We start from the raw sequence: 18,578 nt of genomic DNA, 5'->3' as shown, positions 1-18,578 counted from the left end.
AGTTCATTGGAAGGGTAAATGGGGGGGGCAGTAAGCGGAGATTTGACACAGGAGAAGCTTGGGTCAGAAACTCCAGGGGAGTGAAACCTCCAGACCCACCATTCGGCAGTTTCCAGGGCAGGGCAGGTATGCACCCGCTGTCCCGCAGCCTGGCTCTGAGGGCCTCACGTCGGTCCCCCCCGACTGCCCTGCTCAACGCCTGACTCGAAGCTGAAGACCGCCCCCTGTCAAAGCCTAGGCTTCCTCGTCCCCGACCTGCGGCAGTGCCCTGACTACACTTAGCCTTCTTCTCCGGGCCTCTTCTCCCGGTGCCCTCCTCCTTTGTCGCCACCACCACCAGCAGGGCGCGCGTGGGGGCGACCCTGGCCGGCAGGAGGGGGCGGGGCCTGCGGCCGGAAGCCGGAAGCCGGAAGCGGGGCTGTGAGGACGTGTTCCGAGGAAGCCCGGGCCGGACCCGGCGGGGCCGGCGACATGGAGCCGCTGTACCAGCAAACGCACAAGTGAGGGCCGCGTCGGGGCACGGGCGGGGGCGCAGCCAGGCTGGGCGAGGCCGGCTCCCCTGGCTGGGGCGAGGCGTCCGCCAGTGTAGAGGTCGAGTCCTTCCGCCGGGGCGCTGCCGGGGGCAGCTCGGAAGCGCTCCAATCTCTGGCGGGGTGCCCAGGTCAGCGGCTGTTGGAGGGTCCCGCCTGATACGTGGGGACGTTGGGCCGGACGGCTCCTGGGATCTTGGAGGCCGCGACTACCTACCTGCTAGGTAGACTAGGCGAAGGGAAAGTCACTCCTACAGATGATAATACGTTCTCCAGCACCTGCCAACTCGATGCTCTGGGTTGGTAGAGCTGGTGGGGAGTCAGGATCCCTACACAGAGTTTACTATTTACTTCGAACAGTCAAGGGACGTCCGAAGAAAGATCTAAGGTGTGATAGGATGGGACGGAGGGTAAATGAGCAGTACAAACGGAATCTTCTTTAGCAATTTAGAAAGATCCATCATTGGGCGAAGGTCATCAGAAAAAGCTTATTATAGCTCACAGCTCCTAAATGATGTCAGCCCCTACTCTTCATTGACATTAATCTTGTTGCTGCTACATTATCGCCCCTTTTATTCTGATATGGTGTATACTAGAGACCATAATGATGAGGTGTTTGGTTTCGGTGAGTGAAAATAGAGAACCTACTTTGTATTGATATTAAAATGACAGAGTTTGCTCTCACCCTGGGAGCCCTAGTCTCATATAAAAATTATAGAAAGGGACTTTAAAAATTCGACCTGTGAGTTAATTGGAAAAGGAATGACAGTTCTCATGTTGCTAAGAAAGGGCAGGCCTTTTACAGTTTGTCTTTCCCCTCAAGTACTGAACCTGGGAGTTCTGATTCTAGATGACTTCACCTTGTTTCTCTGATCTATAAAATGTTAGTTTGGGGCCGGTTAAACTTCCAGGCTCCTTTCAGCTTCATAATACTGGTGATTGAGTGTCTTAGAGAGGAAACACACAATTCTGTGAGCATCAGCAATTAATTTTTGCATTTGCAGAAACTAATGATTATAGCTGAATTGACACAGCAGTAACTGAGCATATGAATTGTACTGGAACTTTGAACCCAATTTGTTGTTATATCTTGCCGTGTCCCTGAAAGTACACTGAAATCAATATTTTAAAGTTATGTATCTTGAAAACTCCTGAAGCTCCTGAGCAATGAGTGAAAAAAAAAAGGGGTGAAAATCAGAATAAACATCTTACACTTTAATACTGCATTCAGATGAAATTTATAGAGGAATAAGTAGCCAGACTTCAATTTTTGATATTCCAGTGGTTGTAAAGGTGCCCATATTTGTCCCCTATATCCTCCAACATCATTCAGTGCCCTGCACCTTATTATCCCTAGAGATTCTGATTCATTAAGTCTGGAAGACAAAAGCAGCTCTATTTTTAACAAGTTCTCCAAGTGATTTTGATGAGCAGCTGGGTGGAAAAACTATTATTTTATCTCAAGACCAGTTTTTCCTTTTTTTGATTTTGCCTTCTGGTTAGAGGCTAATTGCTGTAGAGGCAAAGTCAGGGATATGAGAATGACCAGATGGTTCCCATTGCTTTTAAGTAAAAACAACCACAAAGGTTTGTATGATGCTATGTAGGTTACACAAGAGTTTCATACTGCATTTGGATCTCTGAGCCTTTAAATAATTGTGATTGTTAGTACCTAATTTTACCTAAGACTGAGGTTCCAAGGAATTAAATGACTTGTTCATGGTCCCTCAGCCACTATGTAGTGGAACCAGAACCTCTAGTCAGTATCTTTTAACTCCAAAACTGTTTCCTGCTCACAGTGGTCAGAGCAGCATGGATACAAAGTGGTGTATATGAAGGAAGATGATGGTAGTTCCATGGACTTTTAAAAAGCAATTTCATTCTAAAATTCTTCCTAGATCTTCTACAGACTTTTTTTTTTTTAAGTCAGCGACGGTGACTTGCTGTTAGATCTCCCTGCTTGTTTATGTTATTACCCAAGCCCACCATGCCCCCATGCTGGACAGGGCTAGGACTTCTGGTTTCTAGTGTCCGCACCCCCAAGTCATACCTGTGTATCACCTGTTCCTTATTGGCTTCAAGTGTGTTGTCTGAATTCCCAGTTCAGTTTAAAACAGATTTCCCACTTGGCATATAGTAGTTCCCACCATGCCATTCATACTTGCATTGTTATTTTGCATTTATTTCCTCTCGAGCATGAAATGCGGAGATTGGAATCATTTTCTTGGCTCTATCTCTTCTAGTTCATTCAAAGCGTATAATAGAGCTTAGATGGGAAAAGTCACTAACATTTCCCTACAACTAGAATTTATCCGTTTGAGCTTAGAAAATAGTAAAAGCCACCTGAAGGGTGTTTATAGGGTGGGTGTTCCCATCATCTCTCCCTTTGTCCTCATAGAATTTAAGAATTGTAAGGGTGGGGGCCGCCCGGGTGGCTCAGTTGGTTAGGCATCCGACTCTTGGTTTCGGCTCAGATCATGACCACAGGGTCATGAGATTGAGTCCGGTATCAGTCTCTCTCCCTCTGTTGCGCCGTCACCCCCCGCCCCCCGCCAGCCACTTGCACACATGCACTCTCTCTCTCTCTCTCAAGAAATTAAAAAAAAAAAAAGAAAGGGACTGGCAAGATCTTCCATTCCAACACACTTTGATCAGGAAGACCCTTTCTAAAACCCAAGGCAGTTCATATACTCTGTGTTTAAATATGCAAGAGCTCTTTTTTTCTCTTCCTTTTCTTGAAGAGCAAGAGTTCATAGTTATGCTTGGGTTGGGGGGAGGGACATGCTGAGCTGAAATCTGTCATCTTGAAATTTGGGCCTTTTGGTTCTGAATCTCCCTTAAGGAGCAGCAGTGGCGAACAAACCTGTTCTCCTTCGTATATGTTAGTTCTAGATATTTGAAGAGCAGCAGCTGCCCCCTTTAATTTAGGGTTTTTTTTTTTTCCCTTTTCTTTCCTCAGAGGCTTACCGTCACTGGCTCTTCTGGCCATTCCTCTTCGTGACTTGACTTCTAGACTCTTTCCCAGTCATCTTGTTCATCCATCTTCCATTAGGGGAAGCCTTTAACAGACAGGGTCCTTTAACAGATGGCTCCCACAGTGGAGTGCCATTCGATATCATACATTTGACTTTTTAAAAAAGTCTTAAGTCAAAATGCTTTTCATCCCGGACAAATTTCATCGTACTCTTTCAGACTTAATGAAAAATATTAATAGTTGTTTTGTGGTACAATATCCCAACCGCTCATTGTAGCACAGAATCAGGGGCAAATTTCATAAACATAAGTTGGTTTTTTAAAAAAATATTGAACAAAACGTAGAGCCAGAGGCAGTCCTGTGGTAGAATGCTGGAATCTTCCCTAGCGTCCCTTGGGTACCATCATTTAGCCCGCCATGAAGCCCTCATCCTTAAAGTTTAAAATACTTGTCAGTCCAATGGGAGAAATGTGATCTCTCATTATTTTTAATTTGCATTCTCCTGATGACCAGTCAAGTGTCTGTTTGTATCTGTTGACCGTTTGGGTTTTCTTTTCTGTCAGTTGCCATTCGCCCATTTTACAGAAGTGCTTTATATGACTTTTCCTATTGACTTGTAGCCTTTTTCCTACATATTCTAGACATTAGTCCTTTCTTATCTGCTCCAGGTATTTTCTAGTCTCTGCCTGTCTTTTTACTTGTTTATTTTTTCATAGTGTCTTCACTGTAGGAAAGTTTTTTGTTTTAAGGTAGGCAAATTTACCAGCCTTGTGGTTTGTGAGGTTTGGGGGATAGTTTTGGTTTTTGTCTTGTTTAAGAAATTCTTTAACCTGAGTCATAGTATGTACTCCTATATTTTCTTCAGAAAGTTTTTTTTAATTTAAATTCAATTAATTAACATCTACTGTATTATTAGTTTCTGAGATAGAGTTCAGTAGTCCATCAGTTTCTTCAGAAAGTTTTAAAGCCTCGCTTTTTCTGTTTGGGCTTTAAACCATCTTGAGTTTGTTTTTGTGTATTATATGAGATACCATCTTCTACGTGGGTAACAAACTGAGCCTTTGGCATTGATTGTGGTCCATTCTTTTCCCACTCATTTATGTCATCGAGTCCCCAAACATGGAGGACTCTTTCTAGCCTCTCTTCTTTGCTCTTGGGTCAGCGTTGGGGTCAGGGTTTGTCTGTCTGTCTCTGCACTGCTACCATATTGGTTTTATTATTATGGCTTTGTAATAAGTGTTCATAGCAGGTGGGACGGGTCATCTCTCTCATACTTAATTCAGAGTTGTCTTGGATATTCTTTGCCTCCTACCCCCCCCTTTTTTTTATGTTCCTGTTTCTGTCGGTACTGCTAATTTTCAGATTTGCTGTGTGAAGCTGCCATTGAAAATTTATCTCACTGCCAACATGCAGGCCTTCAGGCCTTCTGTGAAATCCTAATTCTCCCTTCCATCAGCGTTGCCGTGTGGTCCTCTGCTGCTGACTCTGTGGTAACCCTGATCCAGTCGTTGGTTAAGTCAAGCTGCATCCCTATGTATGCCTCCAAATCTCCACGTGCCCTCATTCTAAACTATCAGGACTTACCTTACCGGAGTAGCAGTCTGGGCCCTCCGTCTCTGGTAGTGATTTCTAGTTTCCTCTCGGGGTCGTGGGTCTCACCCAGGCACACTCAGAGTCATTAGAGAGTGGGCCTTGCTTCTTGTGCCATGGGTCATGTGTAGAGGCTACAGGAAAGCCCTGGAAAAGACAAGAGGAAGTTGAAAGCAAATTTGGGCTCCTTTGCTTGCATTGGTCAACTTGGGTTCACAGTTTGTGGTGCCTGTGGTGGGAGGACGGCGGCTGACCTTTCCCTCAAGGGTTGGAGGTGATGGAAGAGCTCAGCCGACTCCTTCTCTGTGCCTCCAAGGTGGAGAGACCAGAAGCCCAGGAGGCGGTTGTCAGGGGCAGCATAAGCAATGTTCCAGGCCTGATCACGGAGGCCTGCTAGGAAGGGCTCCGAGGGTGACCTTGGCCAAGCCCAGGGGAGCCTCCGGGGAGTGCTCTAGGGCCTGAGGTCTGGGACCACGCTAGAGGTCCAGGGTACAGTGTTGCATTTCCAAATGAGATCGCAATCGCCTGGTATTGCCAGGGAAAGATGTTTACCAAACAGGAGATCCCTATCTTTCAGGACCTTCTCTGATCGTTTTCTCCAGCTAATTGCCTCATCCCTTCTCCCCTCCAACCCCAACTCTTTCAGAGTGGCCAGCCTGCTTGGAATCCACATGACAGGCCCCTTTGCCTGTCATTTTCTTCATCTCTTCCCTCACCAGACCATGTGTCCCAGCTTCAAAATGATCTTCAGAACTCGCTGCACCCCACCAGTTTCCCCCAGCGTACTCTTGTGTACTTGCCTTTGCTTGCCACCACCCTTCCTCTGCTTCCTCTTTGTTTATACTTGTACGTATGAGTGCTCGCTCAAATCTTCTGGGGACTTCTCATGTGCCTCTGGCCTGTCCTTCCTAATTACATTGTTTCTCAAGGACAAGGATTATATCTGTCCTGCCCTTTGACTCTCCCAAGTACAGACCAGCACTTAGCACATTGGGTCAAAGACCAGCGAGTGGGATTGGCTGGGTCCAGATTGAGGTTTATCACTTGCTGTGTGACCTTGAACGAACTACATAACCTTTCTGGGCTTCCGTTGTCTTATTTACAAAATGAAGATGATAACGGTCCTTTCCTCGTGTGGTTATTGACTTTGTAGAGTGTCTTAGATGTGGCAAAGCGCTCAGTAGTGCCGCCCGTCGGTGTTGTTATTAACATGATTAACATAGTAACATTAACATTATTCATGTTAAAATATCAGAAACCCCGCCGAAACACGTGGCCTGAAGTGCCACTTACAAATTTCACAGTTCAGCGATGCTGTCAGTTTAAATCAGTTACATGTTGGCATCAGAAAACGTGTCTTTCCTGACTGAAGCACTGTTGATGACTCCTGTCTCTCTCATTTCCTCTCTCTTCCTTTGATAGGCAGGTCCACGAGATCCAGTCTCACATGGGACGCCTGGAGACAGCAGACAAGCAGTCTCTGCACTGTGAGTAATTAACTATGGAGACCAGAGTCCTTTCTCTGATGACACAAAGCTAATGGGCTGGGTTTCCTGACCGCTTTTCTGCCTTGGGGGCTTAATGATTCAGCGCAGAATGAGTTCTGTTGTTAGGGTGGACAGAAAAACCCTCCGGCAAAGTCCCTGACTTCCCTGATTGCGCCCTGTGGAATCCCACAAGTCTTATCCCCCATTACCCCTCCACTCAACCTGACATGGCCCTATGGGAATGGACGTCCTCTCCTCCATCTGTCTTAATCTAATTACCGGGCCCTTAGAGGAATGTGCTCCGCACCCACTCAGAGATGTTTAGCTGGAATTGGTTGTTTCTTCTGAGCTGAGAACTGTGGCTAAATTTTAGGAGGATTATTCAGACCTGAATAGCAATATTAATTAGTTTAGTTCCCACACAGTGATTCCTTTGGAGAAGGGCCCTGCTTTTTGTTTCGTAGTTTCTTGGCTATGGTAGGAGAAGGTCCTCTCTCGGAGCTAGTCAGACAGGCACCACTGTACCGCACGCGCTGCGGAGGCCACCCCCTAACCTCCTTCCCTGGCTACCAGCACGGCCGATTCTGTCTGCTCGTGCCCTCTGTCCACAGCTTCAAGAGCATCTCTGGGTTCTGTGCCCACCTTGTTCTCATCTAAACCGTGTGTGTTCGCTGCAGGTTGGCCCAGGAGGGTGACCTTGTTGGCCGCCGTCATGCCTTTCTGGGGCGAGAGGCAGTCTGGATGCCCTTCTTCTCTGCACTGATTAGTGTCCATCGGCTCTGTTTGCCTTCCCAACATTCCCATTGTCACACGATTAAAAATGGAAAAGCGGTCATTTCGACTGTTTATCAAAAGGGATAAGGAAAATGAGTGTATTTATCATATCTTTACCTCTGTGGATTCTTTCCTGGGCCTTTCCTAGTGATATTTGGTCTATTTTGGGGACATCAGCATCAGCCTGCCCATTCTTACAGAAAGCCTTAAGGGAGCGCTCCTCTGAGTTTCACACACTAATCTTCCCCTTTGTGCTCTTTTTTTCTTTTAACCTCATTACTGTAGGGAATTCAATTGGCAACCTTTTTACTAGATATTTATAACTTGTATCTGGGAATAATCTCAAAGGAAAGGAGACCTCATTCTGTTTCAGAAGATACTGCATTTTGCTTAAAATATTTCGTGTCTAAAGACAAATTTATTTCTACAGATTTATCTAGCTTTTTAAAAATTGGCATTGTTAGGGCTTTAACAGCTACGTGTGTGTGTGTGTTTAGAACAAAATTTACAGAGTCATTTAGTAGAACTTGTATTTTTTCCAGTTATTCACTAGCATATGCGTTTTTCTCCTTTTCATATGTGTTTCTTTGAATTTATTGGTTATGGAAAAAAGACGTGTTTAATGTACTCTTCTAATTTAAGTTCGCTGTCTCTTTTCCAGCAATTATTCTTTTTTCTCTTTTGTGCAGTAGTAGAAAATGAAATCCAAGCACGCATAGACCAGATATTTAGCCATCTAGAACGTCTGGAGATTTTGTCCAGCAAGGAGCCCCCTAACAAAAGACAGAATGCCAAACTGTGAGTATTCTGACACCCTCGGCCCGTCAGGACTACCCCAGGGGGAGGCTAGCCAGTATTCTGAAAATCCATTTACACATTGAAAAACTGAGACTCTGTAAAGATAAAGTTCCCTTAAAGGGCATGATTCCATTTCAGTGATGCTTCCTCAAAGGAAAAAGCCTATGAGGTTAGTGGCTCTGAAGCCTCGTGTCTCCTTATGTTGGGTCATTTTAAAATTTTGCTTCCTATACTGTTTTTTCTGACCAGACCCATGGCCATTTGAAGCCTGCTGCCGCCAGAGAGGTTTGCTCTGGCCTTTGGTTCCCGCTGCCTTCTTGGGTTGAAATGAAATCTTGCCCTTAATCACTTCAATCAGTCTATTTATCATGAAATGCTGATCTCATGTTTGATACTCCCCTGTGAAATTAAACTGAACCCCCCCATACCACCTCCACCCCAGCCCCCGTTCCCAAAAGTTTTATGAAACTTTGTTGATGCTTTACTCGAAAAGATGCCCTTGGGCTTCTTCTTGGAAAGCGATACAATCCATAGAAGGTCAGGGAGAGGTCCTCGAGTCTGCTTCCTGTCACCTGTTCCCTGTCATGCATCCAGACCAGCAGATGCTTAAGTAAAGCTGCTAGAATCTTGTGGGCTGGAACCACAAAAGCTGCTGCTTTTTTTTTTTTCCAACATCCTCGATCAAAATCAGATGATTTTGGTGGGGATAACACACAGTGGTGTAAGGAGAAGCAAGGAAACATCTTTCTTGAATACAGAGCCTGGCCACTGCAGGTGTGCTGCCCTGGGTTCCTGGAATGTAATCTCTCTCTCCATCAATTCCAGTCGTGTTGACCAGTTAAAGTATGATGTCCAGCACCTGCAGACCGCTCTCCGAAACTTCCAGCACCGGCGATACGCAAGGGAACAGCAGGAGAGACAGCGGGAGGAGCTTCTGTCTCGCACGTTCACCACTAACGTAAGCAAGGCTCCGGGGTGGGGATCCACAGGCACCTGGCAGCTCCCTGGAGCTGTGGCCGGGGTCTTGGAGCTTCATCCTTTTCAGGGGTGGCTGAAGCTGACCGAGGAGGAGAAGCTAACCGGCAATGATGGTGGCCTTTGTGCACTGCCACCGACGCTAGACCCAGACAGGGAATCTCTTGCTAACACAAAAGCGCGTAAAGGAAGCAATTACGTTGAGGGAATGGGCAGAGGTAAAAATGACCTGGTTTGACCGGGAGGTGGAAGTTCACATGGTGGAAACGTTTTGTTCTGATCGAAGAGAGACAGATGATGAGAATGGAGCCGTTTGTCAGGAGGGCAGCGTTCCAAAGCTGCTTTGGGGCGCTTGTCACTGTGCTGTGTCTGTGTGGCTCCAGGGTCGGATGCATGAAAATGGTTTTGCTCTGAATCTGAGCAGCAGTTTGGAGGAATTTGTCAACAGGTACTTTGTTTTGGACGGATTGCATAACTTTGATCCTATTCAAAAGTGGCCTGTTGGTATGCATGTTTGATTTTGGCCCTGCCCTTGAGTCTCGATGGGAGCATTTCCTGCACACGGCTGTAGCGCACACTGGCCTTTTTCATGTCCTACATCATATTTTCCACCAGGCGAGGTGGGCTTGGGGGTCTTTTGTTTTGTTTTGTTTTACAGAGAAGTTCATTTTCTAACAAGGTCTTAGCATTCTAAGCCTGCAGTCAGAATTCAGATCAGTCCACATTTCACAGAGTTTGTCTCTGCCGTGTCCCCACTGGCAGTAAATTTCCCTGAGTGTTTCAGAATGTGCCTGAGTCGTTTTTGCTTCTCTAGGGTAAGCAGTCACGTATCCGTGAGTAACAGTTCGACAGTGTAATGAGGACGTGCTGCTGGTAGAGCAGTAAGCCTAGCTGCCTTTAGCTTGTGAAGAAAGGCAAAGCCGTGGCTCCTCCCTGTGAGAAGCTCCCGTGTGAGACTGAGAGCAGATGCGTGAGAAAGGATTCCGAATATGCAGCAAGAGGCGGTGGTTTAGCCCCTTGGGGGTGATTGAAAGAGGTGAGAAGGACACTGCCTGCCAGACCGAAGCCTGTGCCATTGTCAGGAGGCAGGAAAGAATGGAAGTACGGCCAGTCCTGACCAACTTCTGTATACAGTCCACTTTGATGTAAACTTAGAGCCCCAGGACCGGTCTCAGAGTTTGTCTCTACAGGATGGTTAAGAGGGCAGGCTCGGCACACTCAGTAGTGAGATGCAGTCCCCACTGGACTTAGCAGCTGCGCGTGATCTCAGACAAGCCGTTCACCTCTCTGGGCTTCCATTTCTTCACCTCTAAAACAGGGACACTACGGGTAGCTACGTCGTGACATTAGAATGTGGATGAGGTGAGCTTAGCGTAATGCGCACGCAGGATGGAAAGCGCTTGATCGTCCGTTTTTCCCTCCCTCCCTTTCTTTACAGCCCCTTTCTTGCCTGCTTAGGGGAATTGTCCCATCCAGGCCACCGTTAGAGCATTCGATGGAAAGCACGGGCTCCTCTGTCCTGAGTCTCCATCTAATGGCAGCGATAAGCTGTAGATAAAACAGCTGCAGAGCAAAAGCAAACATTTAATACTGTGTGAAGGGAAAGCCGAGGAGAGGAACACGCGGAACAAGTTTACAGAGAAGTAGTCAGAGAAAGTGAGGCCTTGAAGGACTGACGTTTTTCCTAAGCGGTGGTCATGGTAGAGAGGCAGGAATCGACGAGCCTTGTGTAGCAGAGTTCATTTGCAGAGTCACGTCGCTCTTCCTCTGAGCGAACAGAAGCCACCCCCGGTCTTGGCTTTGCTTTTTCCTCTCTGTGAGGTTCCTCTGATCCTTGCGCCGTTCCCTCTGGCCGTTCCTCTGGCTTGGCCTTGGCTGAAAGGCAGAGCGGCCGGATACAGTGGGAGCCCAGGAGCGGACCAGCCCGCAGCGCTAACGCAGTGTCTGCGTCTCTTTCACAGGACTCTGACACCACCATCCCAATGGATGACTCGCTGCAGTGCAACTCCTCCCTCCAGAAAATTCACCACGACGTGGATGAGCTCATTGGAGGAGGGCACAGTATTCTGGACCAACTGAGGGCCCAGAGACTGACCTTGAAGGTGGGGGCCCTTCTGGGGGACAGGGAAAAGGCCCCTTGTTTTGGCCTCATCCAACAGTTTGGTCCCTGCGTTTACACAGCGGTTCCGTGTGCTCACGTTGTGAGATTCTGATGGAGTCTGGGATCCTTCCTGTTGGAGCTGAATTACTGCGAGTCCACAGGTCACCACGCTCCCTTCGCCAGTAGCTGTTTCTTGCACTCGCAGCGAAGCATAATTTGGCATCTCTCGGTATCTAGGTCCTTTGCCATTTACTAAACTTGTCCTGAAAGTGACTGCTACAGAAGGAACCAGTAAGACCAAGAAATTCCAGTTTCAGAAAGGACAGAATCCACGATTCTGTGGCATATGCGGCCGTACTTGGCGCCTCCCCCTCCCGTGGCTTCCCAGACAGCCCCCCCCCGCCCCCCATGGACCACCTTGGAACCGAGACCTTTCGTGCTCCTGTAACTGAGCCCGCTACGGGTGGGGTCTTAGGGCGGCGCTGGCTGACCGGCAGCAGACAGCTTCTCGAGCACCGGGTGCTGACCCATAGCACCGCCACACTCTCGTTAGTCACAGGTGTTTCTAGAAGCCCTGCCCCATTGGCTGAGACTCAAACCCCTCTGGGAGTGGTTTACAGAAACATTACACAGATTCTGATGTCAGTCGTGGTGTTTCAGCCTCAGCCCTTTTCCTGTATCAGCCCTGATGGATAGTGGGGTGTGGGCTGTGCCTATTATCAGGGTGTGGTCCCCTGTGAACGAAGCACTCCCAGCCACTGAGCTGTGAGAAACAGTCACTCGGAAGTGTGAGCTCTATCTTAGTTTTTGTTGGACCACGTTGAGCCTGTCAGCTCCGCAGGACTTCAGTACGTTGCTGAACAGCCCCTGCCGCCTTTACCAGGGAGAAGGTCAGGCGAGCTGTGAGGGACACTTGACCTCCTGCCGCTGGCTACAGTGCTTCTGATGGTCTGGAAGTGCGGTCTCTGACAGCTTCACGGGTGCCTCTCTTTCCTAGCGGCCACCTGCAGTAATCTGAATTGATACATGATGATTCATCTGCCCTTTCTTTAGAAAACTGCCTATATCCCAGGAAAACAGTAAAACCCTTTTGTTTATTTATGTTAAGAGAGCGTGCATGAGAGCAGGGGGTGGGGGGAGCTGGCAGAGGGAGAGGGAGAATCTTAAGCAGGCTCCATGCCCTTCAGGGGCTCCATCCCACGACCGTGAGATCATGACCTGAGCTGAAATCAAGAGTTGGACACTTACCGACTGAGCCCCCCAGGCGCCCCCATAAAACCCTTTTAGGACAAGACTCACCAATTCACACAAACGTCGACCTGGTGGGGGTTAGAGCTTCTTGTTAAAGCCAGTGTGTTCACTTCCCACGAAGTCTGGTGTCACAGGGGAGTCCAAGCAACATCTGCCCCTCCGCTGTCCCCAGAAGGAAATGCCAGGAAGCCTGCGAGGCGGGTGGAGTTGGAATGAGAGGGTTCTAATTCATTTCCCTCTGCGCACCCATACTACTGCCTACCTGCTTTTGTCTCTTGATTCCCTCCACCCACCTGCCACCCCGCTCCCTCTGGGGTTTTTCTGCCTAAACCATTTGAAAGCGACATAAGGGAAGAGCATGAAGGAATTGGGCCATGATTTGGAGAAATTTGTGGTTGGAAAGGGATACATTTTTTTGAAGTTTATGTTAATTTTCAGGTGGTTTCAGAAGCTTGATACTTGCACTTCGTACAGTGATGAAATAATCTCTCAGAGCTAAGCAGAATCTTTAGCGAGAGCCTGAATTTTACCATCACTGTCGTGGAAACAAACACGTGCCTGGCCTCCTTTGGCAACAGTAAAGTTGGACTTGAGAGCCCCCTCTCAGTGAGGCTCGTTCGTCAGTGTCTGGGCTGAACCCAGGTTTTGAATTCCTGTCCGCGATGCCTCATGTTGTTTTCACTTCTGCCTCTTCCCTCTTGCTTGTTAATGCATTGTTCGTTTAAAAAGTGCCTGGAGGGCGTTAGTTTAGATGCTCCGTAGGATGCTGTGGGTGGTGCGTGTGGAAGTGGACTAGGGTCTGCCCCAGGAGTCCTTTATACTCGATACTTCGTAAGAAATTGAGTGAGCTTAAAAACAAAAACTAGAAAGCAGAGAGGAAGGGCAGGCTGGGTGGTGTGGGCTGTTGATTTAGGAGTAAAATACCTTTTGGTTTTGGTGGCATTTATGTAAGGAGTCAGACCCTGTGGTAAACCTGGATGTTGACCCACACATTACACGCCAAAGAATCCCAGAGGTTTCTACTCTACAAGTGAATGGGCTGATAGCCAGGACTCTGGAGTTAGGGAACAGAGGAAAAGTTTTTTGATACTCCCTTTTACAAAAATACATAAAACATTCCAACATAAAAAATTTTTCTTGAGGTATAATGTACATGCAGGTGAACAGATCTGATTTGTGCGGGTCGTTGCATTTTGGCAAATGCACACCCCCTTGTAACTCACACTGCTGTCAAGACAGAGACCATTTCCATCGGCCCTGGACAATCCCTCCTGCTTTCCCCAGCCAGTCAGCCCCTCCTTCCAGGCAACCATTGTTTCGATTTCTCACCATAAAGTAGTTTTGCCTGTTACTGGACTTCACATAAATATATTCGGAAGTGTGACTTCTTCCTCTCAGGAGTGTTTTCCAAGCTCTTTCGTATTGTTCCANTTTGTTCCATGTCGGTCATTAGGTCCTTTTTATTGTCAAGGAGTATCCCCATTATGCAGATTCATTGGACGTGCTTTACCCGTTCTCTGGTTGATGTACACCTGGATTGTTTCCGGTGTTTCAATATTCTCCCGTGTTTTCCTTTAGAAGCTCTATGTTTAGTTCTGTGAGCCCTCTCAAATTCATTTTTGTGCATAATATGAATTGAGGATCTTCCCACGCACAGACACGTGTACGATGCATAGGAGACGTGTGCGTATATATGTCCGTGATACATATGTGTGCTAGAGTCCATTGTTCCAGCACATTTGTGGAAAAGAATTTTCTTGCCTCCGTGCTTTGCTCTGGTTCCTTGATCAAAAGTCATTTGACCTTATGCGTGGATCTATTTCTGATTAACAGTGTTGCTTTTTATGTGCTTCAGGCGTGACCAGGAGACTGTCTGTTGGTTAAGTCCCATTCTTTGGCAAGACAAGCCGATCGTTGTTTTTCTTTCTCTGCTTGTCTACCCCAGGGGACCCAGAAGAAGATCCTTGACATCGCCAACATGCTAGGCTTGTCCAACACCGTGATGCGGCTCATCGAGAAGCGGGCTTTCCAGGGCAAGTACTTTATGATCGGCGGGATGCTGCTCACCTGTGTGGTCATGTTCCTTGTGGTGCAGTACCTGACGTGAGCCGGCCCGGCCCGCGGCTGCGCATCGTTCCCGCTGCGTGAGAGTCTGTGAGAGTGTGTGCGTGAGCGAGGGGGGTCCCAGAGGCTGCCTCCTGAAATGTATGCCCTTCTTAACTGTGAAGACCACTTGGAAGTAATTGTGATGTGTAACCTAGTGGGGGTTTCAAACCTGCTCTGTGTTCTGGAATACCTTGGAGGGGGAGTTAGTGCCACCAGGATGCACGAAGCTTAGGAAATGAAAGCAGTACCTGTTCTCTCTCTCTCTTTCTTTCTCGCCCTCACTGAGGGAGGAAGTGCCGTAAGGGTAAGGGATGAAGAAGGAAGGAGGAGGGAGAGAATGGCTTTGCTGGTTTTGTCCACGTAGCTGACGCGCTCCCCGGGAAGGCTTTCATAGTGAGCCTTGCAGATGGGACTGTCCGCTTTGTCGTCATCTGGCCCTTCTGGCTCCTGATGGATAGGTCAGAGCAGGAGCAAAACAAAGGAGGGGAAAGAGGCCTTCTTTTCCTGCGTCATGGCAACAGATGGGTTTCCATGCTCCTGTTACTAGCTTCCCCCACCCCCCAATGACATGCAGATGACTAACTGCTGACACTTGTCACCCTGCTCTGGAAGCAGCTACCTAGAGGAAACAGAGGCACCGATGCTACTGCAGACAGCAAGTCAGATTTTCCACATTACGGTGGTTGGGTGTTGCTTCTTTCTAAAGCGAGGCCAGTATTATTCTCTGAGAATGTTCGGTCTTGAGACTGAAGACCCTAATCACTGATGTTTTTTCCAGTGGTTCATAGAATGGGTGGCCTCTGAGGTTCCAGGACCGCGGCCTGGCATCCTGCTCAGGCTCTGGCGGGCCTTTGCCCCCGAGAAAGTCGCTGTGTGTGGAGGTTAGTGTTGTGTCCATTACAGTGTCTTCTTGACTTTTAGCATCTCTGACTCTCTGGCTCTTTTCCCCTCCCTGAAATCTAGCAGCTGCCAGCCAGGCCTCCATTCTGCCGAGGCAGTGTGGGCAGGCGTCACCCTGGAGACGTCCCTGGTGCCCTGTTAGTCTCTGTTGTCAGGGACCTTTTTCGTTCTCTGACCAACCCCCAGATCAAGGCTGTGCCAGTACCTGGTGTATTGTGGAATTTATTGTAAAGCCAGCCTCTCTGTTGTGACTGAGCACTGCAAGTACTAGAAAGAGCTGGTTAGCATGTGTTTTCATCTGTCACAGGCCCTACCAGCCCCCAGGCTCAGTAGCCTTATGGCAAGACAAAAATAATACCTAGAATTTCCCAGAACCGGAACCCTGGTCAATATTCACTTCACCTGTGATTGTCCTGCCCCACCTGCATCCTGTGTTTGTTTTTTGTCACCTGGACGGTCATCTCTCTTTTTTTCTGTGTGTGTTCCATTCCACCTCCCTTACTTACCTCCCACCTGTTCCTCCTGTAGCAATTTTGGTCTTTTCAGGCATACCCTCCGGCAAATGTGTCTTAACTGTCAACAGATATTTAACATGAGTTTTTCCCGGTGCTGGTCGCATACTTGGTGGGCTCTCCATTGCTCCTAGGTGGGCTCTCCATTGCTCCTACCCCTCTGCACTCACCAGGGGCCCTGGGTTTCCAAGGAAGGGGGACTCTCTGACCCTTTCATGAAGGGGTCGCGGGCCCTGCCAGAGTGAGAACGGTGGTCTGGAGGGTAGACAGAGGAGTCTGGGCACCGAGGTCTGACTTTGAGGAGGTGAAATTTCCAGCACCGCCAGTACTCCTGCCAGCACAGGGATCCTAGCAGTCCATAAAGAGGGTTCCATAAAATGGATTTTTAAACTGCACAGACCCGGGTGTCCTATTCCCTGGACATCTGAGGATCCTGCAAAGAGCTTCCTTTAGAGGAAGGTGCATAAGGAACAACTGAGNATGCATAAGGAACAACTGAGCCTTGCGGACCTGGACTCCCTGGGGGCGGAGGGCAGAAACTCCCCCCGCCCCCACCCTGCATTGCTGGTGTGATGGATCTGTTCGGAGTGTACAGCAGCGTGTTCACACGCTTGCCTTCCCAGTGAGCGCCCGTCCTCATGAGCCAGGAGTAAGGCTTTCCGTCCTGCTGTACTTGGAGAGCCATTCTCCCTACTTTGTGATGCAAGTTATGGAGGCAGTTCGAGGGTCTTTACCGCCTGGGGCTAGGGGACAGCAGCCGCGGTGTGTCTGGAGACCCAGGGGCACCGAGATGGCACAAGCTGGCTTTCAGTGTCCTGTGAGAAGCACACCTTGGCCTAACTGGGTGCTCCCGTCTCCACAGCACCCCTCCCCTCCCCCGCCAGAGTATAGGGAAGGTTCCAGGCCAGGCAAGGAGCACCCTGTAGTGGAGCTGGGGTGAAGTCTTAAGCAGCTGTGAGAATCTCCGGGTGGCGGCACCCGTGACCTTGTGCAGGACTTGGGTGTGCCCGTGGCCCTTGAAGACAGGTGGGTTGTCAGGGAGCGTGGGAATATCTTCATTCCGTGGAAGTGTACTCCAGGTGCGACCACCTTAAGAAAAACCAAACTCAAAGACCCAAGTGAGTAGGAGAGTTGATTTTTATAGGAGGCGTCACTGCTGGGTTTTCCCAAAGTCTTCTGCCCTGATGAACTTGAGTGGGTTTGGTTTGCAGATCTGGATGTGCACCCGTTGTTTTTGAGACACGTCAGTTAAATAAAGTTGAGATTGATATTTTATTTAGAAAATTATCTTTTGTAACTGATGACCCCTTTTATAGTTTCCAGGCCAGAGGTTCTCAAACACTGCTCCATGGCCAGAGGCTAGGCTGGCTGCCTTAGAAGCATCTGAGAAACTTTTTTAAAATTATAGATTCGTGGGGCCTATCCCAGACCTTCTAAATTATTTTTTAAGTCTCTAAGGTAATTCTGATTCTGTGTATTTTGGAACCACTGTCTTTCCGACAGAGGCTTTTGTCTTAAAGATGATACCATTTGAAAATAAATGCTGAGCTAGGCGGACATATTTGTGTAAAGAGCAAAACTTAGCAAGTCCAAAATAAAGTCTCATTTGTTGATATCTTATTCCAGAAAAGATTTGAGGAGACTTACAGGAACTAACTAAAACAGTGCGATATAAAGAAATGAGGACCAAGGGCAAATCAGAGTGTCATTACTAAGAAAAAAANAATTCCCTGCTGAGTAGTGGCTCTGGGCTGTTCCTTGGGGCTCTCAGGATATGGCCAAAAAAGACCTGAAACCTATTAGTTCTGATTTTCAGACTCCCCTTCCTCTCAGTCTTTCCCTCAGCACATGGACATTATTGCAAACAAGCATGGAAAACATTTCTCAAAGTGTGTGTGCGTTCCTACTCCCCTTTTTATGTCCCTTCATTTCATGTGGCACATGGGACAGGAGGGAGTTGGGATGGGGCAAGGGAATCCGGTAGGTCCTTGGCGCCCTCTAGTGCACTTGGTAGGTGTTCCTGCCATAGGAGCCCCTCTGTGACATGCTCTCCCCACCTCCTCCCTACATCCTTCTGACACAGGGTTCTCGGCCTTGGGTCTATGTGGGGATACCTTCCGGAGCTTTTAAAAATACCCATGCGTATCTTACCTGATCTGATGTAATTGGCCTTAGGTACACCACGGGCATGAGTTTTAAGGGTTGTCCAGGAGGTTGTAACATGTAGACGAGGGTGAGGAAGACTGCTTTAGCCCTAGAGCATTCTACCCAAGGTGAGGCTGTCCCCTACAAACTTCCCTGTGGCCACACCAGGGAACCACTGCCCTGACCAGCTGGGGTGGGCTTCGGGAGGGTGGAAGCTTGATTTTCCCATCAGATGGGGGAAGGGGTCAAATCCTTCCTGGCCAGTGGGCTCCCCTCATTGACGGATGCCTCTGTGTCTGCTGAGTAAAGCACCTCAGTGTGACAGGCCAGCCTCTCGCTGCCACCTGTAGGGCACCTCTCAGTCCTCGCCACCATCTCCTCCCCAGTTCTGCATCCTCTCTGGGCCCTTGGTCTTCTTGGAACCTCCCATACTCT

General features: G+C 48.4%; 1 protein-coding gene across 3 annotated transcripts; it reads left to right on the top strand.

The window, feature by feature from the left end:
• Nucleotides 1-386: 386 nt before the first annotated feature.
• On the top strand, nt 387-14,840 carry GOSR2 (golgi SNAP receptor complex member 2). Of its 3 annotated transcripts, none has more exons than XM_002928778.4 (6): nt 387-500; nt 6,517-6,581; nt 8,045-8,153; nt 8,979-9,111; nt 11,090-11,230; nt 14,426-14,840. In XM_002928778.4, the coding sequence occupies exons 1-6, from the start codon at nt 472-474 to the stop codon at nt 14,585-14,587; spliced, it is 639 nt and encodes a 212-aa protein (XP_002928824.1). In that variant the 5' UTR covers nt 387-471; the 3' UTR covers nt 14,588-14,840. The 3 variants fall into 3 exon arrangements, with proteins under 3 accessions (XP_002928824.1, XP_019665039.1, XP_034496166.1); XM_034640275.1 differs by lacking the exon at nt 387-500 and adding an exon at nt 574-661; XM_019809480.2 differs by lacking the exon at nt 11,090-11,230.
• Nucleotides 14,841-18,578: the final 3,738 nt, after the last annotated feature.

The sequence above is a fragment of the Ailuropoda melanoleuca genome, chromosome 13, assembly GCF_002007445.2.
Source record: "Ailuropoda melanoleuca isolate Jingjing chromosome 13, ASM200744v2, whole genome shotgun sequence".
Taxonomy (NCBI): Eukaryota; Metazoa; Chordata; class Mammalia; order Carnivora; family Ursidae; genus Ailuropoda; species Ailuropoda melanoleuca.
The sequence above is the reverse complement of the archived record's forward strand: the minus strand, read 5'-3'. Positions and strand labels throughout refer to the sequence as shown.

What these genes read in the sequence shown, in the direction of transcription:
- GOSR2 (XM_002928778.4), top strand. Translation starts at nt 472, where the DNA reads ATGGAGCCGCTGTACCAGCAAACGCACAA. An exon ending in CTGTACCAGCAAACGCACAA is followed by an intron (nt 501 to 6,516) that starts GTGAGGGCCGCG and finishes TTCCTTTGATAG; the next exon opens with GCAGGTCCACGAGATCCAGT. An exon ending in CCCAGAGACTGACCTTGAAG is followed by an intron (nt 11,231 to 14,425) that starts GTGGGGGCCCTT and finishes TGTCTACCCCAG; the next exon opens with GGGACCCAGAAGAAGATCCT.